Raw genomic sequence first — 25,539 nt, forward strand, 5'->3', positions numbered from 1 at the left:
AGCCCACAACCAAGCACAGCAACCAGCAAGGTACTGACACTACATCACAACATGTGGGTGAGTCAGTGGGAATCACACATCACCAAGCAGTGGGATCCCGGGATACAGAGCAGACAGCACCCCCACTATGCCACAGTATCCAAATATGCTTTTCTCTTTCTTTGACTTGTGGACCCCATCTCTGTTCTTCTTTTGGGAACAGTATCCCATGGTCAAGGAAGCCAAAGCCCTCCTGGCAACATCATCTTTTGCAGCCAAGCATCTTTTGCACCCAGAGACATCAATCTCTACCTGGATCCCTACCCTTGACCGGAAAGATTGAAGAGAACACCACTTGCACTTCAAACTACTTCACCATTTTCCCCAGAGCCCTGAAGTCACTTTTGGTCTGCTAAAGGTAATTAGTGCCTATGTGGAGGATTAGCATAGGGGAGTAGTCAGTAGTGGTTGTAGGAAGAATTGTACATACTAAAGCAGTTTCCAGTTGCAGTAAAACCTGGAGATTTCAGGTAGCCTACCTTTGATATTTGAAAAGCTAAGATCACAGACTGACATTGGAATAAGCTACTCAAAATTGACCTTAAAGATTATGTTTTTAGCTTGGAATTTAGCTGCTTAGCTTATTGTACCTACAAATGAGATTGAGGTAAGAATTACTGATTAAAGCTCATTGATTTTCTCTTTTAGTAATTGTGATTAAATTATTTCAGCACAAATACCTACTAATAATACAGTGCATTTATACATTTTTAAACTTCTTATAGTAATGAAAAAGCACAAACGCTCATATGTTTAATTACAAACTAATTACACAGAGATTGTTGAGAATGACTGGTGCCTATGGCAGAACTTCAAAGATTCAATATACAGAAATATAAATTATATACTTAAACACATTTTTTGTAAAGCAGTCAGATGGGATTTAGTAGTTTTCAGCTCTTTTATTATCCTGCTTGTACCCTAAAGAATATAATTCAGAGTAGTATTTTATCTCATTTTTATCATTGGCATCTTTGTTTTCTTTATTTATCCTTTGCCACATTAACAAGGCAGGAGGCATCACTATTACTTTTCCAGAGTTCCATTCAATGCTATGTCATAATTTATTTATCTTATTTGTCTGTGTCTTTTTCCAGAGGGAATCTAGTTAACTTAAAAGTGAAAATGCCTTCCCACCCTGCCAGACCTATTAACACAACATTGAAACTGTTAATGAGCCATTAAAGTGCTAATGAAGCCATTTAACAGGCATTTACCAACCCCCAGTATGCTAGACCCCTACCCTCTTCACATTCAAATCCCTCTCATCTGTCCTCTGATGCCTGAAAGAAACTTGCTAAATTATCACTCCTGAGCAAGACTGTCCTTGGGATTTATGGGGCCCTATGCAATACTATTTATGGTGCCTCTATGCCTTACAGTAGTCCAGGAAGAGGGAAACAGGAAGATTTTTTTTAAAGATATGATATTATAATCTCAGCAACACACTAATAAAATAATTAAAAAAATTAAACTAGGGTCCTGTGGACTAAGGTACCACAAGACTATTTGTTATTTTCTAAGTAAAAGGTGAAAGATCTATATGATAGAGAAACCAGAGTATATGCACAACTGTTTCTGTAAATAAATTCAGAAACTGAGGACAAGTCTACACTGTCAAGTTACTGTGCAGGAAGTTAGCCCCCAGTGCTGTACTTTTGCAGTGTCCAAACTGACAAGGCACTTAGTGTGTACTAGCTCTGCAATTAGTGCATTCTAAGTAACCTTCTTGCAGGAGGAATAATGGTAGTTCGAATTAGGAGCTTTAGTTTGAACTAGGGTGGCAGTGTAGACATACCCTAAGGTGCTACAAGACCATTGTTGTTCTTTAAACGTTTTTTGTTTTTTGTTTTTTGTTTTTGTTTTAAGTTACAGACTAAAATGGCTACCCCTCTGAGACTTAAAGGCTGTGTCTACACTGGGCCACTTAGTCCGGAAAATCAGCCGCTTTTCCGGAATAAGCTGAGAGCTGTCTACACTGGCCCTTGAATTTCCGGAAAAGCAACGACGTTCTACTGTACAAAATCAGCTGCTATTCCGGAAAAGCTACGCTGCTCCCGCTCGGGCATAAGTCCTTATTCCGGAACACTGTTCTGGAAAAGGGCCAGTGTAGACAGCCCAGTAGTCTTTTCCGGAAAAAAGCACCGATCGCAAAAATGACGATCGGGACTCTTTTCCGGAAAAGCGCATCTACATTTGCCACAGATGCTTTTCCAGAAAAAGGGCTTTTCCGGAAAAGCAGCCTGCCAATGTAGACGCTCTTTTTCCGGAAATACTTATAATGAAAACTATTCTGTTTTAAGCAGTTCCGGAAATTCATGCCAGTGTAGACACAGCCAAACAGTACAGTGTGAAGATAGCCTGTGGAAATGAGTTGCCATTACTAAAATGTTTACTCCCCTCCACAGTGCTCCCCCCAGTTCACTCCTACCCAGAACAAAGTACAGCCATGCACAAATGATAACCCCTATTCCCATACCCTTACAGCTGCAGCAAGGGCCTCCCCCTCTCCCGTTGCCCTTTCCCCTGACCAGCTGAATGAAGAGATTCCCCTGCCCATGCTGCCACAGCAAGGATTTTCCCAGACCTTTCCCTTGTCTATCTGCACCTTCAGTTTCTCTTTGATGGACTTAATGATGATTTCCTATTTTGGGGTTCCTGTATCTTATATACATTCACTCCAGGGCAGGTAGTGCTAGGTATGTGGACAGTGCAGTTGTTTCAAAGGGGTTGGGGCAGTGCTGTGTCTAGCATCAACAATGGGCCTTCTGTGATATGTTGCAATTTTGTCCTTGATCAAACTGGAATTGGAATGCTAGTCTCATGAAGTTCTAACTCTTGGGCTACGTCTACACTGGCCCCTTTTTCGGAAGGGGAATGCTAATTTTGAAAGTGGGAATAGGGAAATCCGCGGGGGATTTAAATATTCCCCGCGGATTTAAATAAACATGTCCGCCACTTTTTTTCCGGCTTGGGGAAAAGCCGGAAAAAAAGCGTCTAGACTGGCCCGATCCTCCGGAATAAAGCCCTATTCCGGAGGATCTCTTATTCCTACTTCAAAGGATCGGGCCAGTCTAGACGCTTTTTTTCTGGCTTTTTCCCAAGCCGGAAAAAAAGCGGCGGACATGTTTATTTAAATCCGCGGGGGATATTTAAATCCCCCGCGGATTTCCCTATTCCCACTTTCAAAATTAGCATGCCCCTTCCGAAAAAGGGGCCAGTGTAGACGTAGCCCTGCAGAACATCTAAGACAGATACAGAAATGCTCAGCCTGTTGTTGAATTGCTCCTTGCTGCTGTCAAGGCTCTCCATGATGGTTTCATGAGCCATTGCAGTAAGGGGTAGGCAGAGTCTCCAAGGATCACAGTTGGCATTTCCATTTCCCCCACAGTGATGTTCTGGTCTGGGAAGAAAAGTCCCCACTTTCAGCTTCTGAACACATGAGTGTTCCAAATGATGTTTGAGTAATGAACTTTTTCAGATCATCCAGTGTTAATGTTCATGAAATGCCCACGATGATCCACAAGGGTATATCTACACTAGCCCCCTAGTTCGAACTACACTATTTAAATCCCCCGTGACATTTGCAATTCCGACTTGTCTAAGTAGCATCCCTTTTACGGAAAAGGGTGCCAATGTAGACACAGCCTAGGGGTATGTCTACACTAGCTCCTTAGTTCAAACTAGGGAGGCTAATGTAGGCATTCGAACTTGCAAATGAAGCCCGGGATTTAAATATCCCGGGCTTTATTTGCATGTTCACATCCGGTCGCAATTTTTAAATTCCACTAGTCTGAACTAACTGACCGCGGCTACACGCGGCAGTCAAACGTTAATTCGAACTAAGTCCTTAGTTCGAATTAACTGTTACTCCTCGTGGAATGAGGTGTAACAGTTAATTCAAACTAAGGACTTGGTTCAAATTAACATTTGACTGCCGCGTGTAGCCACGGGCAGTTAGTACGGACTAGTGGGATTTAAAAATAGTGACCGGACGGGAACATGCAAATAAAGCCTGGGATATTTAAATCCCGGGCTTCAGTTGCAAGTTCGAATGCCAACATTAGCCTCCCTAGTTTGAACTAGGGGGCTAGTGTAGACATACCCCTAGGCTGTGTCTACATTGGCACCCTTTTCCGTAAAAGGGATGCTAATGAGACAAATCGGAATTGCAAATGCCGCGGGGGATTTAAATATCCCCCGCATCATTTGCATGAACATGGCTGCCGCTTTTTTCCGGCTCGGGGCTTTGCCGGAGAAAAGCGCCAGTCTAGACGGGATCTTTCGGAAAATAAAGCCTTTTCCGGAAGATCCCGTATTCCTGATTTTAAGAGGAATAAGGGATCTTCCGGAAAAGGCTTTATTTTCCGAAAGATCCCGTCTAGACTGGCACTTTTTTGTCCGGCAAAGCCCCGAGCCGGAAAAAAGCGGCAGCCATGTTCATGCAAATGACGCGGGGGATATTTAAATCCCCCGCGGCAATTGCAATTCCGACTTGTCTCATTAGCATCCCTTTTCCGGAAAAGGGTGCCAATGTAGACACAGCCCTAGTGTCTGCAGAAACATTGAGAAATACCCCTTGCAGTTAATGTACTGGGAGGCTAGGTGATCTGCTGCCAGAATTGGAATAGGTGCGTCATCTATCACCCTTCTGCAGTTTGGGAAGTCCATCCATGCAAAGCCATCCACAATTTTATGCACATTGCTCAGAGTCAGGTAAAGGGGTATATTTCTAAGTAAAACATTTAGGGTGATTGTCAAACTGTGTTCAGATTTGGGAGAAATGGCTGAAGATTAACGATGCAGAAGCAGTTTTCATGTGAACCTTTCAGAGCAGGATGCATTTGATGGTTCTGCATACTTCCACCATCATGAGTTCAATGGTCGACTTTCCCACTCTGAAATGATTGGTGACAGAGTGAATGCTGTGTGGAGTAGTCAGCTTCCACAGGGTGATCTCCATGAGTTTCTCCACCAGCAGGGCAGCTCTCATTCGTGTGTTCTCGTGCTTCAGGGTGGTTGTGAGCTCAGCATACAGTCCCTTGAAAGTGGTCTTCTAAGAGTCCAATAAGCAGTGGAAGTGTTGGTAATGCTGTTAGACAATATTGATCTCCCGTGGTTCAGCAAATGTTCTGGTTTGCTCACCAGGGTGCTGGAGTAGCCATGTTCAACCTGTCCTATACTGCATCAATTTGATCTTAATGCTTTATGATACTGTCTTTGGGTGATTAAAGGAACCCAGACCAAATACACCTGTCTGTAATTTCCCTAAAATTCTTTCCTCCTTTTCCAACAGTTACTTCATTAGGAAAAGAAAAAAATAATAATAAAGGACTCAATAGTATTTATCATTGTAAACCCTCTGAGCAAGTGTTTTCATTATATGTGTGTACAATGCCTAGCACAATGTCTCTGGAGATAGCTATTATTAATTATAATTAATTATCCTTTTCCTGTTAATTCAATCTGATATGAGAAATCCCATTACAAATAAATCAGGTCTGGTTTAGATCCTTTTATCGAATGATACTTTTTCTAATTGGATGTAACAGTGATTAGCGTTTGCCATTTATTTTAATAATGTTACATTCTCAAATTTTGTGAAAGGGATATATTTCTAAGTAAAACATTTAATATCATTGTCAAATTTTATTCAGATTTTGGAAGAAATGGCTGAAGATTAACAATGCAGACGCAGATTTCGTGTAAGCCTGTTTTCTGGCTTATTTGAGGTCCCACAAATTGGTGCTTGTTTAGAAAGGTTGTAGGGTATGGAACCTTTCACCTTTGAAACGAAGATTAGGGCTCTCTCCAAAATATGATTGTCTGGCTCCAAACATTGTAGCATAATTCTTCCTCATTTTGATTTTGCTGTTTAATGTGCTGTGAAATCTAAGCTTTAATTTATATTTTAAAAATAAAATCTCTAGCCCTGATGATTATCCATATATTCCCCTAATGTCTTTGGGGCTTAGTGTTGAAGGAGAAGTAAAAAAAAATAGACAAAAAAGTAACTCATGGTTCTAGACCTGCCATTTTCTGGCCCTAAGGCAGATTGAACCATGCCAGCTGGTAATAGTCCTTTATGAGAACACAGTACAGGTTGAAACTTTCTTAATCAGGATTCTCTGATTCGACAACATCAATGGTCCAGCAAGGATGTTGCAAGACCAGAGAGTCCCGGTGGAAGACCAGTGGCATGGATCCCTGTGGGGCTGGCAAGGCAGTGATCTGCTCTCAGCAAGCTGATGGCAGAGCCATCCAACGTGTGGTAGCAGGTCTGCCCAGTTGGGTTGGGAGATGTGTGGCTCCCTGGCAGGTCCCAGAGCCCCAGCACAGTGCATGCAGCTGCCTTGCAGATTCCGGATCCCCAGTGCAGCACTTGCAACTGCCTGGCGGGTCCCAGATCTCTAAGGGTATGTCTACATTGCATTCCTCTCTCTCTCTCTCTCTCTCTCTCTCGGAATGCAAGTGCAATTGAGTGAAATTGCAAATGAAGCGTGGATTTGAATTTCCTGTGCTTCATTTGCATAATAGCAGCTGGGCGCTATTTTGAAATACCCTATTTCGAAAGAAAAAATGTAGTTTTAAAAAAACTCCTTATTAAGGAGTAAGGGATATTTCGAAAGAAGTTTTTTTTTTTAAATAACCCTGTCTATACTGCGTTTTTTCTTTTGAAATAGGGTATTTCGAAAAAGTGCCAACGCGCCATTATGCAAATGAAGCATGGCAAATTCAAAGCTGCACTTCATTTGCAATTTTGCTTGGCTCCATTTGCATTCCTCTCTCGAAAGAGGAATGCAGGGTAGTCAGACCTTAAGACAGTGTACGCAGCTGCCTGTGGGTCCTGTGTCCCCAGTGAGTGAACGTGGCTGACCTATGTGTACCAGAGCCAGGGTACCGATGGATGTTCAGCGGGGTCAGCAGGGCCAGCAGGAGGTGTGGAGCTGGCCATGAGGCCAATGAGCTGAGCGGGGGGGCCAGCAGCAGGGAGTCCAGAAATGACTTCCCCTGTACCGGCAAAATCCCTCATCCAGGACCTGTCAGGACTGGAAGGTGCTGGACCAGGGAAGTCCAACCTTTAGTGCTCCTGCCATGTACCTCTCCTGGTGTGTTCCCTATACAGAGTGAGGACTTTTCCTATGGTCATATGAAGGATCCTGCGGGGGGGGGGGGGCAGTTGAGGTCACTCAATTAGTGTGTATTGCAAGGAATGGGATGCCCAATTTCCAAAACTGGTGGTTATTTTAATATTTATATTTAGCAAACCAGCAGAAAACAGCTTCTGTATTACTTTACTGGTCAATCAGAAGGCCAAACACTGGAGTTACTTTCAAGTACCCAACCTGAAGCTTCCACCCAGACCAATCTAGTTCTACCAGTCCCAAAGGACTGGACACTTTACCTTTCAGATCAATACATATTTCAGGCCTTATCCCAAAAACACACTTACAGCCAATTCTTATTGACTAGACTAAAATTTTAAATGAGAGAGAATATTGGGTAAAAGTCTATATACATACAGGCAGTCCCCGACTTACGCGGATCCTACTTATGAACGGGGCTTTTCTCGCCCCGGAGCTCACGGGCGGCCGGTCGCCACCCGTGTCCTCCGGGGCAAAGCCGCTGGACCTCCCCAGCAGACCAGGGACACCCGAGCAAAGCCGCCCAGGCGGCGGGAGTCCCGCTGCCTGGGCGGCTTTGCTCGTTTGCCCCGGAGCAAAGCTGCACAGGCAGCGGGACTCCCGCTGCCTGGGCGGCTTTGCTCCTGTCCCCCTGGTCTGCTGGGGGGGGGTCCAGCAAAGCCGCTGGACCCCCCCCCCCCCCCCCAGCAGACCAGGGACACCCGAGCAAAGCCGCCGCCTGGGCGGCTTTGCTCCCAGGCAAACGAGCAAAGCCGCCCAGGCGGCGGCTTTGCTCGGGTGTCCCTGGTCTGCTGGGGGGGTCCAGCGGCTTTGCTGGACCCCCCCAGCAGACCAGGGGGACAGGAGCAAAGCCGCGGAGCACGCCCACAGCGGGACAGCCCAAGCGCGCCCGGGCTGCCCCGATGCGGGCGTGCTCAGAGGCTTTGCTCCCCGTCTCCCTGGTCTGCAGTGAGACGGGGAGCAAAGCCTTGGAGCACGCCCACAGCGGGACAGCCCGGGCGCACTTGGGCTGTCCCGCTGCGGGCGTGCTCTACGGCTTTGCTCTCTGTCTCCCTGGTCTGCTGGGGGGGGGGGGGGGCACTAGCTGCAACCCCCTCCCCCCCCCAGCAGACCAGGCTTTTCTTGCCTATCCCTGGGGTAGAGCAGCTGGGGGCTGCCGGGTTGGTCCCACAGCGCCACTCCGGACCAACCTGGCAGCACCCCAGCTGCTCTGCCCCAGGCGTCCTGATTCAGCCGCTGCTGGTCAGTTTCAGCAGCGGCTGAATCAGGACGCCTGGGGCAGAGCAGCTGGAGTGCTGCTGGGTTGCTCCAGTAGTGCCGAGGAGCCGTGCTACTGGAGCAACCCAGCAGCACCCCAGCTGCTCTGCCCCAGGAGTCCCCAAGTCAGCCGCTGCTGAAACTGACAGAGTTGCTCTTCCCCAGGCTTCCTGGAATCAGCCGCTGATCAGTTTCAGCAGCAGCTGACTTGGGGACGCCTGTGTTTCTTAAGTTGAATCTGTATGTAAGTCAGAACTGGCATCCAGATTCAGCCACAGTTGAAACAGATCAGTTTCAGCAGCGGCTGACGCCAGTTCCGACTTACATACAGATTCAACTTAAGAACAAACCTACAATCCCTATCTTGTACGTAACCCGGGGACTGCCTGTATAGATATGAGTTTAATTCTTGAGATTCAGTTACATAATAGAGAAGGTGATATTGTAGTTGCAAAAAGTTCTTTTAGAATTTAGTCCATGGTTATACAGGTTGAACCTCTGAGAAATGAGCTCTCTCTGGTCCAGCAACATCCATGTGTCACGTTACTGGATCTTGAGGGGAGCAGCCAGATCATTGATGCACCCATAGGTGGGGGTGTTGGCTCCAAGAATGGTATAGAAGGGGCCATGTGAGGTATTGAATAGAAGCTTACTGTCTACTGATCCTGTGTACGCTATTTATGTGAGTGTATAATGTCTGTGTGTGTAGGTAGGAATCTGTAATCTGTGTGGAAACGGAATATTTCTCTGAATGTGGTTGAGCATTGGGCGGAGCCTGGCCTAAGGACATGCTAATTAGTGAGGCCCTGTGGGACAATGGCACTTGATGGGTCAAGGACACACCTAAAGCATGAGGGCGGAGGCCTAAGAGCTGCAGCAGAGAGAGGCTGACGGCCAGGTGACCGGCTGCAGCGAAGGAGAGGCCAGCAAGGAGGTATAAAGAGGCCATGTGGGGGACTCCATTTTGTTCTCAGCTCAGCACTTCATCCCAGAGGCAGCATTGCAGGGATCGAAGAGCCCAGAAGACCTGTGAACCCATCCTGATGCTAGGATGTGCAACAAGAACTTTTAAACCAGCAGCTGTAACATCTCTGCTAGAGCCTGCATCGAGGACTGGGAGAATCGGCGCATGTAATGTACTATTCTTTAACAACCTTACTCTCATGCTTTTCTTTCTTGTGATAATAAACCTTTAGATATAGATTCTAAAGGATTGGCCCAGCGTGATTTGTGGGTAAGATCCAGAGGGTAAATTGACCAGGGATCTGTGGCTGGTTTCTTGGAACCGGACAGAACTTGTTTGGGGTAGGTGGGATTGGATGCTAGGACCCCCCCCACCCGTGTATAGGCCCGGGGCCATCTGGGGCACAGATATTGCTGGGGTGTTGGAGGGGTTTTGCTCATGAGGCTTCAGGCAGGCTGCTGAAGCGCTCTGTGGGACTGGTTTGTGGCCTGTTTGGAGAGGTCACCAGTCTGGGGGCTGTAAGGAGCCCTGGATTTGAGCAATTCGCCCTGAGCGGACGCCCTCAGCTGTGCCCAGACATGGCCCGGTCCGTCACACCGTGGTCCTGCAGGACCATGGATTCTCCTGGACTAGAGATCCCAGGAGCCTAATGGTAGGAGGGCCAGCAGCTCAGCAGAGCCAGAGCTCCAAAAAAGTACTGGGGCCGGGCCAGAGAACCTTGGCAGCCCACAGTTTAGGTTGGAGAACCTTGGCTACCTGCAGCAATATGGAGTCAGGGACTAAAGAATCCCGGCTGTCTGCAGCAATGTGGAGCTGAGGAATCCCAGCAACCCGTGGCAGCAGAGTCAGGAGCTAGAGAATCCTGGACGCCGTTGGTAGCCGTAGCCCGAGGCCGGTGGCAGCAGGGCGGACAGCCTGGCATGGAAGGGATAGAGGGACTGGAGATAGGGGGCCGGCTGACACAGCCTGGTGACAAGGAACACTTCCACTAGTCTGGAAGATTCTCTCATTCGGGATCAGTCAGACCCGTATGATGCTGGAACAGGGGATCCCAACCTATAGTTCAAAATATATCCCCGGTGATTCCAGCTAATGACTGGGACCTCAATCTTTGTGGCTTAGGTTTCGTTCCCTCATATGAAACCTCAAGCAGATCTGAGACCCTAAGTCAATATTCATTAAAGGGGTACCAAGATATTCTGGGATCTTATTTTTATATGGCTTGCAGCTTTCCCAATGAGCACCCACGCAGATCTGAGACCAAAATGGATTCTGTCAATAAGGATGTAGGCTGCGGGGGCTGCTCCACCCTGGCTGGGATCACCACGCCACGGATGGGGGTTCTCCATCCCCAGCCAGGCTGGAGTGGCCCTCCTGTCCACAGGATCTTGGTTAAGCAGTTAACTAGTTAAATATAACGTTTACCCAGTGAACTGATTAAATGGGATTTTATATCCCTAATGTTAACCTTACCTTTGTCCCTTCCCAAGAATGGGAAGTCACTGATCTGTGTAGCTCTCTGCCACAGTACATCAGAATAAACTTTGATTTGCAAACTCAGAGCACTATGCAAGACTTCTGCATATACATACTCTGTAAAGAGGATTAGTGACATATAGCCTATTTTTACTGTAAATGATTTGTTTGGTTCACCATTGCTTCATCATCCTCTATGAATGTGTCCCGGTCACATACTATATCTTTTCATATCCTAAACTGTGAGCAATATGAATCATGGTCTGTTGTTTTACTGAATTTCTTGATTCATTCCCTTAGACTACTGGAGTATATAATTATCATCCCTTCACCATTAACAAAAATTTTAGTGTCCTTCTGATTGTGAAAAAAATCAAGAACCATGTTGGGTACAAATAATCTTAACTGTCCCTTACCCAGTATCTATAACCTCCAGTTTTCCTGGTCATGTCTCTGGGTTGCATTGTCAACAGAAAAATCTGCTGCACCTCAAGAATTTGGAGGACCATAAAGGAAACTAAATTTAAACTCAAAATAAATAGAAGAGCTGCATTATATTTTGGGTGAAAAGTGATAGGGAGAGGGCAGTGCTCAACAACTGCACTAGAGTTCATGCCAGATAACTCTCAGTCCCTGCTGTACAATGTGCATCTAATGACCTGCATAGTACATGGGTCTTCAACTGGGGTTCAACATTGAATAGCTCAGTTGTGTCTGTGAGATGAATTGGTGGTCTGAGTTCAGCTCCTAGGAAACAAATGTTGAAGTCACAAAAAGAAGCAATACAAGTGTCATTTAACACACAACCTTGTGAGGAGATCAGCAGAGAAGCCAATGTTAAATGGAGCGTGGAATGAGAACTACCTTCTTGCACCTGGCTGTGGCCCTTCCAGACAGGGTTGAAGCATAGCAGCGTGACAGGGTGGGAGTAGGAACCTTCATTTCTACTGCCAATCCTATGCTTGTTTTGCAGATAAGCAGTTTTCATTTTCATTGCTGCCAATCTGTGACTTTACATAAGCAATAAAATCCAATTTTAAAAGATCATATGGAAATTTACTTGCATTACGTATAAAACCAAACATGGTGATATCGTATCAGCAATGGAATTTCAAAAACTAATACTGAAGATAAGCAATCATAATAGAGAATTTTAATATTGGATTAAAAAAACAGTACAATATAAATGAGATTTGCCATTTTTAAAAGTTGTATCTGCTCTTTTTAGCTCAGTTGGTTATTTAAACATTGATAATTGATTTCTTACCCATGACAAATATTTACATTTAAAGAAAGCTTCTAATTCTGTTTTTAAAAAGCTGCATCATTTTATTACTTTAATTCAGTAGGCCCCAACGCGGTGCCTGTGGGCACTATGGTGCATAGGCGGTGCCGGCCCCGGGCGCGCGGCTCATGGGCAGCCCTGCCCCCAGGCACGCAGCGTATGCGCAGCCCCATCCCTGGCCACACGGCGCATGAGCGGCCCTGGGTGCCCGCCAGCCCCAAAAGGTTGAGGACCGCTGTTTAATTCATTATAATAATCCAGATGGACTCTATTAAATCAGTTTTAGCAGCAGTGTTTCCCACAGGCCATTCTTAAATTTTGAGTAATTCCTTAAAGTACATGAATTTTACAGTATACTAGAATCTTTAGTCTTTGTTGTACTATGATTTTCCTGCACTATACAAGTTTAAATTAGCTTTTTCAGGTTTTTTTTATTCAGAACCAACAATAAGACTCAGGAGAACCCATTTATGTATATTGTTCTTTATAAGATTTATGGTTTTCTTTCAGGATATGCAATTTCAGAAGCTAGTTGTAGAGTTTATTTTCCCTGATGGCTTCCCAGAAATGTGGTCTCTGCAGAAAGCTTTTGTGGAATCCCTCATTTACAGGTGAAGATGCTGACTTACTCTTTTTAGAAAAATGTACTGCATTTGTAGAGAACAGTGAAGGTCTAAGTTCTGGAACAGCTGTATTTGACTACTATTACAAATTTTAAACTATTATTTTCACTCAAGGCTGGATCAAATCTAGTTCTGAGGCATATATGAAATAATTAAGTACTACTTCCAATATTGTTTATGTACACATAAATATATAATGTAAAAAATACATCAACTCCCTTTTAGATGTAATTTATAGTTTTGAATTAGGCACATTTAAGGTAATCATCTTCATTTATTGCCAGAAATTAGATGTTGGAAAACTTTGAGAAACTATTTGCAATAGGATAGACTATCGTTGATGCTTAGATTCGAAGACCACAAGGGACCATTGTGTACATCTAATCTGACCTCCTGCATAATACAGATCATAGAATTGCCCCAAAATATTTCCTAGACTTAAAGCATATCTTTTAGAATAATATCCAATCTAGATTTAAAAATTATCAGTGATGGAAAATCTATTATGACACCTTTTCAGCTGCTCCAATGGCTAATTACTCTCTCTCTCTCTCTTAAAAAAGTACACTTTACTTCCAGTCTGACTTTTGTCTAGCTTCAATTTCCAGCCATTGGTTCATGTTACACCTCTGCTAGACTGAAAATCTCATAATTAAATCTGTGTTCAGCATATAAGTACTTACAGACTGTAATCAAGCCATCTATTAGTCTTCTCTTTGCTAAGCAAAATAGTTTGAACTTCTTGAGTCTATAAGACATATTTTCTAATAATTTATTTATTCTTCTGGCTCTTCTCTGAACCTTTTGCAATATACTGACATCATTTGCAGTACTAGAACTAGACACAGTATTCCCGCACCAGTCGTGCAGTCTCAAATAGAGAGGTAAAATTGTCTGTCTTCTGCTATTCAAGATTCCCCTGTTTTGGCCACAACGTTAAACTGGAACGTTAAGCTCAGGTTTTAGCCACATGACACTTAAATCTTTTTTCAGTCTGTGCTTCCCCAGATTGAGTCCCACATCTTGTAAGTATAGCCTAAGTTCTTTGTTCCTAAATGTATACATTTACCTTTTGCCACATTAAAATGCATATTCTTTGAGCTCAGCTTACAGAACAATACAGAATGCTCTGTAAGACTACGTCTACACTGTAACGCTATTTCACGATACCGGAGTATCCCGAAATAGGTATCCCGTGTCTTCACAGCAAGCCCATTATTTTGGGCTCGCTATTCCAACGTCCCTGTAAACCTCATTCTATAAGGGGTAAGCAATGTTTCAGAATAGCGCTTTATTTCAAAATTTGGCACCGTGTAGATGATGAAATATGCTATTTCAAAGTAGCATTGAAATAAGATACGCAATTTGTACAGCTCAAATTGTGTATCTAATTTCGAGTTACAGTGCAGTGTAGAGGCACCCTAACAGTGACCTGTCTTCATTATTTACCACTCCCCCAATTTTTGATATCAGTGATTATATTCTATTTTCTTTTATGTCATTAACAAAAATGTCATGGAGTATAGGGCTGAGAAGTGATTGCTCCAGGAATCCATTAATAACACTGCCATTGGATGATGATTCCTTCTTTACAATTACATTTTGAAAGCTATCACTAAGCAACTTTTAATCCTTTTAATGTGTGCCCCATAGTTTTATATCATTCTTTTTATCTTAATCAAATGTTATAGGCTGCCAAGCCCAACATTTGCAGAAGTCTAACAATATTGCACCATCACTGTTGTTTTTATCAGCCAAGTTTGTAACAGCATACAAAAATATCAAATTAGTGTGACAGGATATATTTTTCATAAATCCATGTTGATTGGCATTAATTACATTACCCTTCTTTAATTCTTTATTATTAAATAAATTCTACTCACTATAGCAATGTGCTTTAAAAAACCACCATGTAATTGTAAAAAACAAACAAATGTATGTGATTTCAGCAGTCCTATAAGTGCATTTTAAAATACTAGATAGAGTTAAGTTTATACAAAGCTTTCTAAATATACTTTTTACTGAACATTTCTTTATTTAAAAATATCATACCTAAACTGTACTTTCCTCTTCCTTCTTAGTCACATGAGATATTAATTTTAGAAAGAGTTCTTGTAGAATTGAATGAAGAAAACACCTATTGCACTTTATACTCCTACATGGGCCAGCTAACCATTTACCATTTTATTACTTCTCTAGTCAATTCTTTCTCTCTGACCTTGTTTTTAGTATCAAAAGAACAAAGGCTCCCTCCGTTTATGCTAATATGAGCTTAAAGTGACTGACTATAGATATCTACTTTTATGTATAGAACTCTGCCTCTCTTTTAATTATCAAATACTTGCTTCCATTCCTAATCATGAAGATTATTTTATTATAAAGCTGTCAAGGTACTACACAGCTTTTAGTGGATTTGTTCTTGAGATTTATGTGAACAGATGGTAAGGTGAACATCACAGCAGCACCTAAAATATGAACCATGGCGTGAAGGTCTTATTCAGGAAAAGGACAAAATTAGCGCTGTATAACTATGACAAAAAATGCAGTGGTATGCAGATTTTAGAACTTCATTAATAGAAGAAAAAAACTCCTGTTTTTAACAGCTGTTTGAAGTCAAATGACTGTAGTGGAAACTAACTTAATTTACATAATGATTTTATAGGCTAAATTATTAGCTATCATCTCATTGATTGAATTGTCTGTTCATTAATGCAAAACATTTATACAGATCTTACAAATGTCTGGCATAATCCTCGCACTGAAAGATAGACTGAGCAAATTGAGTGTGAAAGTAAAACATTTATATATGATATATCTATTGTATTGGATTTGTTGAATATCAATTTTGGAAGTATTCATATCTTTCTGATATTTAGAAGTGTGTTTGCTGTTTTAAGGAGAACACTAAGTAGTCTCCTTTGTAAATTGATAAATATAAAAAAAAGTAAACAAATAAAAATCCTGCCTGTAATTTTATGCTAATCCCATTTCCAAATTCATGCATTCTCTGTACTAGTCCTCTCTGTCATCTTGAATGGAGATTGTTTTGAAGAATTTATAGTGTAAAGTCTGGATCATGCATTGAGAATCATTAGTATGGATAGGGGTCTGCCAAAGTCATGGCTATGAAAATTGCAACATTAAATCTGGTCTTTCCTGTGAAATTTCGTATTTATGCCGTGATCAGCTCACAAAAAATGAGTGATTTAAGTAGACCCTTCATTAGGGACCAGGGACCAGTGTTCCCTCTAATTTTTCTCACCTCTCAGCAGAATGGAGTTGTGTGTACTAAGGTGATGTGCAACTGGGTGATTTTCTCTCCTGCCCCACCAGCTCTGGCAAATGTAGGGCTTGGAGAGAGAGATGTCTCCTCACTGCAGCCCTAAGCCCCTCTGTGGGGCTTAATGGGAAGCTGTGTGGGCTTAATGGAAAGCTGTGCTGCTGCACAGTTTAGGGAATCTTAGGTAGGGTCCAATGTCTTCCTTGTGTGTCCCATTAAGTTCATTGGCATGGGAGTCCCATCAGAACCCCACTGGTACAGGAATCTAGTACATCATCAATATTTCAGTGTACAGGTTACACCTGCATGAACCGGAACTCTCTGATCTGGCAACATTTGTCATGCAGAAGGACCACAGATGTTTCAGGAGCAGAGAGCACTGATGTGCTGTGGCAGTAGGGTGGGAGTAGCTTGGCACTACATGGGAGGTGGGCACAGGCAGTCTAACTGGGCTGAGGGGGGAGGCGGGGGACTGTTGCATGGCTCATTTAGGCTGTGGTGGAAGGGGAACTAGGAGATGGCACACGGCTCAGCTGGGCTGCAGTTGTGGGGGGGAAGGAGCTAGCATGTGGCTCAGCTGGGCTGTGGGGGGAGGGGAGTTGGCAGCTCAGCAGGGCTACGGGGGGAGCCAGGAAGCCCGGTGAGGGGGTGGTGCAGGCAGAGTAGGAGGGACTGGTAGCAGGGAGGCCAGAAATGACCTCCCCTGATCTGGAAAAATCCCTCATCCGGGACCTGTCAGGTCCAACCTGTATAATCAGGCTCTAAGTGATCTCAACTCTCATAAAAAGCCAAATTTCTCATTATATTTTAAAAATAATATGCTTACAAGAAATGAAGGAGATTGTTTATTTGATATTTCATTGAAAACTAGTTATCAGTTTTGCGTATAAGATTGGATTAATCCGGTAATACACCAAATAAAGCATCATTGGTATAAAACATTCAGGAAAGCCTGACAAAGCAAACATAATCTTTGTGGGTTCCCAACATTATTAAGATTTATTATTCCTGTGGACACTGTTTTCTTTTACTACTCAGTGTTCCTGAAAGTGGGCTGAGGGCCCACTTTGAGAAAGCTGCTAAGAGGACATTCCGGTTTGTTTACTTAATGGTTCCATAGCCACAGAGCATTGCAACATCCAATTGGCTGTGGTTTGCCATTTGCATCCAAAGGGGGCATGGGTAGAGAGCCATGGCCCACTTTGAGAAACACTGAATTAGAGCATTGAGGAAAATGCTATTAATTTGTTTTGAAGTGTTTTGAACTTCCAGAGAAATCAATGAAATTATTTTATGTTTAGAATCAAGCCAATTTCCCTAATAATTTTTTGATTGTTTTCTTTTTTTATGTATTCCAAGGTCAATTGAAAACAAGGCTATGTCTATACTGCGCCCGTTTTACGCAAGAAATGTACAAATGAGGCTAAGTGTGGAATATCACTAAGCCTTATTTGCATAATTAATGAGTGCCCTCTTTTTGCGCAAGAGGCTTTTACACAAAAAGGAGCCACCTACACAGTTCCTTTTTTTGCAAAACCCCCTCTTGCGCAAGAGCCATTCTTCTGGAAAAATTACGGAAGAACAGCTCTTGTTCAAGATGGGGGTTTTGCACAAAAAGGAGCCGTGTAGACAGCTCCTTTTTGCGCAAAAGCCTCTTGTGCAAAAATCGGGTGCTCATTAATTATGCAAATGAGGCCCCGATATTCCATGCTTAACCTCATTTGCATATGTCTTGTGCAAAACGGGGCAGTATAGACATAGCCCAAGGGTTTTCATCCCCAAAATATGTAGTTTAATTTAAGAAAGGTTTGATGAAGGCAGAATGCAGCACTGTGTATTTCATGTTTATTTGCTAATGGCAAAATACACCCAGTGTCATCTAAATTTGACTCATAAGGAACTTTGTGCAGGGATTTTGTTTCCATATTTGTCTGTAAAGCACCTAGCATACTTGATTCCTAATCTTGCTACTTATTTGGTGCTAGTGAAGGGGTTCAGCTACACAGAGCAACTTGAAGAATTGATGTTTTAGAGCTCAATTATATAACTAATAATCGTAAGTGCGTTTCATTGTAAATATTGCATTAAACATTATACAGCTTGGAGAGCAAAATGAATATTTTAAAATAATTACATTAATTTACTATTTCTGCATGACTGTCTTCCAGTAAAATCTATGCAACAATATTTAATTTGTTAAACATCACATTTGTTTTGGAAAACAAATAACATCTTACATGTACTTTGTTATTTTGATCATATTGTAAATGCATGAGCTTCAGAACAAATATTTAAGAATATGACTGAGCAGAAAAAGAATTGTTTGCGAATAAATTTATTTCTAGGATAGGTCAATTTGAAATAATGCTCTCACATAATAGTTTTTGGTGTCTGTTTTGAAAATTACACTTCTGAAAATTATGTAACTAGTAATAGCATTTAGATATCATAGTGATAGGCACTTCAGAAGTAACTAAGGTGTGAACAATTTCACATCCTATGTGTCACAGTTGGCTTGACCTAATCCCACTATAGAAAGAATTCTTTCCCTGCCTCTAGGAAAGGTGGATTTACTACAGTGATAGATAAACTCCTTTGATCACCACAGTAAGTGTCTATGGGTATGTCTACACTTGCACCCTCTTTTGATAGAGGGATGCAAATGAAGACATTCGAAATTGCAAATGAAGTCGGATTTAAATATCCCACACTTCATTTTCATGTTCACGTTATAGCGCTATTTCGAAATAACAGACACCGTTAAGACACGGTTATTTCGAGAGAAAACCTTTCTCTCAAAATAACTCTTATTCCTCATACAATGAGGTTTACCAGTTATTTTGAGAGAAGGGCTTTCTCTCGAAATAACCGCGTCTTAACAGTGCCTGTTATTTCAAAATAGCGCTATTTTGAAATAGCGCCATAACATAGACATACCCTATGTTAAAATGCTACAGTGGCATGGATGCTGCTGTGCTGCAGTAGCTTATGTAGTGTTGGCATACCCTAAGGAAGTAAACCATTGCACATCCCTGGAAACAGGATAAGTATTTCTTTCCTGAACATCAGTTAAATAGTTTCTGAAGTAATAATTACATTTGCACTTGTTGGATAATTATAGAGGGTTCGCTAAAAGGCAACCATACTGATACCTGACTAAGTGAAGTATTACAGAAGTTTATATGTGATATAGGTCAAGAATACAATACAATAATGTAATTTGGTTTGCTACATTTGGTAAGTAGTTCAGATGTGAGTTTAAATGTCTGATTCACAGAGAATTAAGTGAGTAAAATAACAATTTCATGGGAGATAAAAAACTCAGAAAAAGCAAGAAACCTACATGACAAAGTACAAAATCCTAAAGGCACTAAAAATAATCCACTGATAAAACTACAGGGTCCTTACCTTTTTTAGTATTGCCATGTAATTAATTTTTGCAGATGGAATGTATGTGATCCAACTGCATCTCAAGGGAATCTTGTTTTTTTTTGGCACGAATGAAGTTCTACATGGGCATGTTTACAGATTCAATCAGTATTATTTGTGGTTGCAAAACATAATATATATTTTTGGACCAAAAATGTGTTTGAAAATGGTTGCAAGCAGTTCAAATGCTAGCGGAAATAGAGTCTTTGTAATATATTATGATAGGAAAAAGTGTTTGGGGACAGATTCTCACCCCTGCTTTGCTCCTTTTCTGCCACTCAGGCATTGTAAAGGAAATAGCGACACCATAGCTATCTTGCCACTTCCTACAACAACCTTCCTTCAGTCCTTGGCACAAGGATGTACATGATGAAGAGTAAAGAGGGAATGTTGGAGACTCCAACTGTCACTGGCTTGCAAATGGCCTCTTGGGTACCACCACCAACTAGTGAAAATCACTTGTTCCAATCATTTTCATTGCCTATTATAGACTTAGTAAGGTGGGTAGTATGGTTCTTCTTAGCATAGTTCTGTTAAACAATCAATAGGCATACTGAACACCCAAACTTGATTAGCTACAGCCTCTTTGGAAAACATGTGTTGTTTAAGTGACATGATTTATGACCCAAGGTAAGGAATTTGCAACATCTCAGTGGCGATCTAACATATCATATCATAAAGTAACACTGGTCACTTTGTTTGGTATTTTGGCTGTTAAGAGCTTCACAGTGACTAAATTTACATCATCCTTCTCTAAACAAAGGGCACTGCTTATAACACTTGAACTAGAGGAAAAACTTTCTTAGCTGTAATTGTCTTAGGATACTTAAGTAGTTTTGATTCCATAGTAAAAGATAGAGGTAACAGTACATGCTAGTCACTTTATTAATCTCTTTAGCTATTCATTAGCTGAAAAAAGCAAGTAATATGCAAGAATTAGACTGTGATTAGACTGAAACTGACACTTGCTGAAGATTGTCATTTATTAGTCTCAGAGAAAAAAATTCTGTGGAATTTTCAGTGTGACAAATAATAGATATTTAGCAATAGAAACCTGGTAGCATATTTTGCTTTGTTATATTTGATTTTGTTGACAGGGAATGCATTCTGACAACATAACTAATCACTCGGATTAGGCAAACCTATGTTGTAGCAGAGCATACATATAATTATACATTTGCATGATCTTTCTATTAGTAAATACAGTAGTTTTTGGGAAACAGAAATTTTATCATCATACAGGATGAAATAAAATATAGCCCTGAAGTTGTACGTCACATTTTTCCAGCTTGTTGAATTTTCCACAGTATGTCTCTTGATAATTTTGTCACTCGATATGAAGAAACTCAGCTGGAGAATGGCAATACACATGTGAGGGATGACTTATGTCCTCAAAGAAACAAATAAAGGAGCCATGCCAGAAATGCACATCTTATGCATGATCACTAGTCTAAATAATAGATTATCAGTTATTGTTAAGGTTGATAGTTCCTATGTTAATATAACTTTAAAAACTTTTCTTTTTTTATGGTTGAGTTTCATGCCACAAAAAAGAAAAGAAGACATATTATTGAGCAGCCAAAACATAACAGCTCACATATATATTTTTCTTTCCGAATAGCTGTTTCGACATGTAAATATGAGATAACGTTTGTAGTTATCCCAAATATTTTCATTCTTTTAGTATCAAAGGAGATGGTTGGGTCATCTTCTGAAGATACTGTATTTAGTAGCTCTGTACAGTTAGATACCTACCAGTGGTTTTGGAGGCACAAGTAGCTCTGAGGGAACAAGTGATCCATCAACAAGCTCCTCAAAAACTTTAGTTGGGCAGCAAATGCTGGTGACTATCTTGAAGGTCTCCAGGAATTTGACAAGTGGGACGCTAGGATTTCACTGGTCCTCATGAAGTCTCAGTCAGTTCTGAAGAGGGAATGAGGTCCCCGAGAAGTGCAGTTGTTAGTAAGTGGGATGGCCAGACATGCCTCCTCCCTCCCCCCATCTGCCCTTTTAGCTGCAGCTTGAATAGTTCCTGTTATGCTAAACAAATGTGGTTTAAACAGTTCCTGTTAAGAAGCAGAAAATCACCATAATTTTAGATGCTTGCTTAAAAGTCCTATTGCTTTAATAGAATCAATTGTATTCATGCTTATGAATATGTAACCTCTCAGTATATGGAGTCCATGAGGCAGTATGAGTGTGAAACTGCCAATCATAAAGCAGTAAAATGTTACATTTTATGGTTGCGAGGAAGGATCCTGCAAAGAGCATAAATTAATGTGATGGATGACCTGATGGGGGTCTTTGCCTCAGAAGGGATGTAACAGCACACCAGACTCGGGATCAGACCGGAAGCTATAAAGCTCTCCGACAGATCTGAAGGGACTCTGGGGACTCTCGTCACCTCGCGGCAGATCTCCAGGGAGCTATCACCTGGCTAGCCTCAGCCTCCTGTAAAACTGAAACCGACTCTCACCGCACTTGCAGCCTGCCTCCAAACTGCCAGCATGAATGTGATGTGTGTGTGAGTTTTGCCATACCATTAAGAATCTGTACTAATAAACAAACCTCAGTGCTGCTCCAGTTCACCCTTTATCTGGACTTATTCCTTGTCTGGTCCAAAGGGCAGGCAACAAGTGACGATGATGCAACTAGGGGAAATGCTAGGTATATGGTTTTGGTTCAGGACTTTGCCAAGGATAAGTGGGGAGCTTTAGCTTCAGAGGACAGTGATACTGATGGGGTAATATTGGTGTGTTTTCTGTTCGCAGTTTTAATACTTTAAATCATTACAGTTTTGTGCTTTCTGTGAGGAATCAGGCAAGAAAGGCTTTTCTATCTTTGTTTCTTTCTTAGGAGAGAAATTAATTTGCTTAAAAACTATTTTTTTAATTCACCGTCACAAAAAACAAGTGCAGCAGTACACTCAAACATCCTCTTCTGTGGTTTTTGGGATTTAAATATATTGGTGATTTATTTCTGTTTGTTAATTAGATTATAACATCTATTTTAATTTGGAATGCTTGTTAGTAAAAGCCCAGCATCCCTCTGAGCGACAGTAGATAACCTTCTCTGTCCTGCTTAGGGATTAGTGAATGCTACATTGGGAGCTTGATTATTATTTTAATGTAAATGAGTCTAACAACAACAACTTGTCCAAAAACAAAAGAAGGATGGAGATTTGGGAAAGAAGCAGGGAGATTCTGCTTTTAATTATTAAGTATACCCATCAACCCAAATAGCTGTAATAAAACCTTTTACAGTTCATGAAGTAAATTGACAATAATTTAAAGCACCTTTCAACACATAGTTTTTCATAGTCTCTGGATTGGTTATATTTTACTTACCATGTGGCAGTTCCTTACTGTTGAGTTGAGGTAGAACTTATTTAGTAGATGTATTCCAAACCTCTGTTTCCTTCTGTCCAAAATCTTAGCCTGTATCTCTAATATCTCTTCAAGGATGTCTAGCCATAGATTCAAGTTCAATATGACTAAAACAAAGCTTTTAATCTTCCCCCTCAAGTCCTTCCTGTTATCTCCTTGCTTGGTCACACTGGACTATTCTGCCACCATTCTGTCTGTCACTGTGGCCCATGATTTGGTCCTGATCTTTGACTGTATAACATCTCCAGGATGACCTTTCTATCCATCCATACATTAAAACTCTCATCCAAGCTATCATTATCTTGCTTCCCAGTTACTATAACATCCTTTTCTCTGTCCTTGACAAATGCCATCTTGTCTCATTCATTTCCATTCAGAATGCTGCTGCAAATATCATTTTCCTAGCCATCATATTGACCACATTAGCCTTCTCTTTCAATCACTTTTGGAATTTATTGTTGTCTCAATTAACAAAAGATCGACCGACTGAAGCATTGCTACATGAATTCTACTAAGGCTTTCAGGGACAACATACATTCGGTCCTGAATGATTATCATTCTTGCTATGTGCTGTATAATTTGTTCGATTATATTGCACTGCAAAACTTGGGTCATGTCTACATTACAGATAAGATCAAAGCAGCTGCAGTCGATCTTCCGGGGTTTGAATTAGCAGGTCTAGTGAAGACACTCTAATTCACACTGAAAGGGTGCTCCTGTCGATATCGGTAGTTCTGTTTCCATGAAGATTAAGGGAAATCGAAGGGAGAGTGTACTCCCTTTGAATTCCTGCAGTGTGGACGACCGCAAAATTTGAATTAAGATATTTCAATTTAAGCTACACGATTAACGTAGCTGAAGTTGTGTATCTTAATTCAAACTTATCCCTAGTATAAACCAGGGAAATAGACTTTAAGGCCAGAAGGGACTATCATGATGATTTAGTCTGATCACCTGCATTCTGAAGAACAGAATCCTTCCTCTGACTTCCCCTTCTTTACTATTTCAAACATAAGCTATTTGTCTTTACTTTCAAAGCCCTCCATGACCTGGCTCCACCCTACTGTCGAAGTGTTGACTTCCATTTCTGATTGACCTGTGACACCATCACCCATTTATTAAATTTTCATGCTTTCTCTACTACTGCCCCTCGTGCTCGGGTGGATGTAAACATCTTCAATGCTACTTGCCCATTTGTATCTGTCTGCTATCTTATACTTAAATTGTAGTCTGTTTGTGGCAGGGATTGTCAAAAGGCAGTTCTGGTCCATGACTGGGTCCTATGTAATATGATAATACAAATGATGATGATAATAATAAAATCTGACATAAATGGGCTCACCTATACATTTGCATTAATGTTTGATCTATAATTTTGGACTATTTTTTGAAAATTTTAACAAGATTACACACTAACTTTACAAGAATGTTTCAGAACTAAAGGAAAGACACCACATCTGAAAAATAAGTTGAAGATACTGTTAATGCATACTGGAAAATACCCAGCAAATTAAATGTATTTTTCAATTTAATCTATTCATCTGTCATACCCTTATGTAAAATTTAAATGCCATATACACAATTAAGAGAAGCAAAATTTCATCCAAACCCCTGATCTCTTCATCCCCCCATTTTCAATATTTTAAGGTGACTGTTCTCAATAATTTGTCTCCAGAAGGTAAGTATTGCCAGCATTCTGTAGTGGCTTGTGGCAGGAAGGTTTGTGACAAAGAATGGTCTGGCATTAGATCGCAAAGGTTGAAAGAATAGTGGTCATCCTGTGTAGCCAGACAGACCCCCCCCCCATCACATCCATCTTATTTGCCTCTCTGAGGTCCATGAAGCATACGGGGCAGAGAAGGAGCAATAAAATCAGCATAGTCTATGCTGGCTCATCTGATCTTGAGAAGCTGAAAACATAGAGATGAGAAAAGAGCGATTAAGGCAATAAGCTGACCTTGAGGCTGTGAGAACTGCCCTGGCTGGCACCCATGTTGATACAATCACACACAGTCATCCCTCGGAGAGGAATCTCCCACTGAGAAAAGAATGCCCAGTACTTCCAATTTAGTTATCTCTCTTACAAGTGTAAATTAAGTTCACAACTCCCTTGTAAGAACTGGTGTCGCAAAAGACAGACCAGCACAATTTGGCATCTTAGATAAGAAAGAGGATACGGGCCCCTATGGGTATAAAGATGGGTCCAGCAGCACGCTCACTTTGGGTACGTCTACACTACAGCGCTAATTCGAACTAACTTAGTTCGAATTAGTTAATTCAAACTAAGCTAATTCGAACTAACGCGTCTAGAACTAAAAACTAGTTCGAATTAGCGTTTTGCTAATTCGAACTAGCAAGTCCACATTGAGTGGACCCTGAACAGGGCTTAAGGATGGCCGGAAGCAGTGCTGGCAGGGCATCAGAGGAGGACTTAGAGCGTGGAGATGCTGTCTCAGGCTAGCCGAGGGCTGCGCTTAAAGGGTCCCGACCCCCACCCCGGACAGACAGTTCTCAGGGGTGCCCCGCTTGAAAACCTGGCTTGGATTGCCCGGAGTGCCCACACTGGGCACATCACACCACTCGGCCATCAGCCCGGCTGCACTTGCCGCAGGCTGCCATCTGGGGAGAGGGGGCAATCGGGGGGCTGCAGGAGAG

General features: G+C 41.8%; 1 protein-coding gene across 11 annotated transcripts in view; it reads left to right on the top strand.

Annotated features, from left to right (window-relative positions):
* The window catches only part of IMMP2L (inner mitochondrial membrane peptidase subunit 2), a 771,740-nt gene that overhangs the window by 221,938 nt on the left and 524,263 nt on the right, over positions 1-25,539 (top strand). The window contains exon 5 of one of the 11 annotated variants that reach the window (XR_012904088.1): positions 203-334. The exons of 9 other annotated variants lie outside the window; for them this stretch is intronic. Coding sequence is in view for 1 of the 2 variants with exons in the window: in XM_075929780.1 (XP_075785895.1) it covers positions 203-395 (193 nt within the window). In the remaining variant the exon portion in view is untranslated. Of the gene's footprint in view, positions 1-202; positions 2,932-25,539 lie in introns of those variants that run through there. One more of the 11 variants, XM_075929780.1, reaches the window with a different exon arrangement.

Source organism: Pelodiscus sinensis, chromosome 1 (genome assembly GCF_049634645.1).
Source record: "Pelodiscus sinensis isolate JC-2024 chromosome 1, ASM4963464v1, whole genome shotgun sequence".
In the NCBI taxonomy this organism is placed as follows: Eukaryota; Metazoa; Chordata; order Testudines; family Trionychidae; genus Pelodiscus; species Pelodiscus sinensis.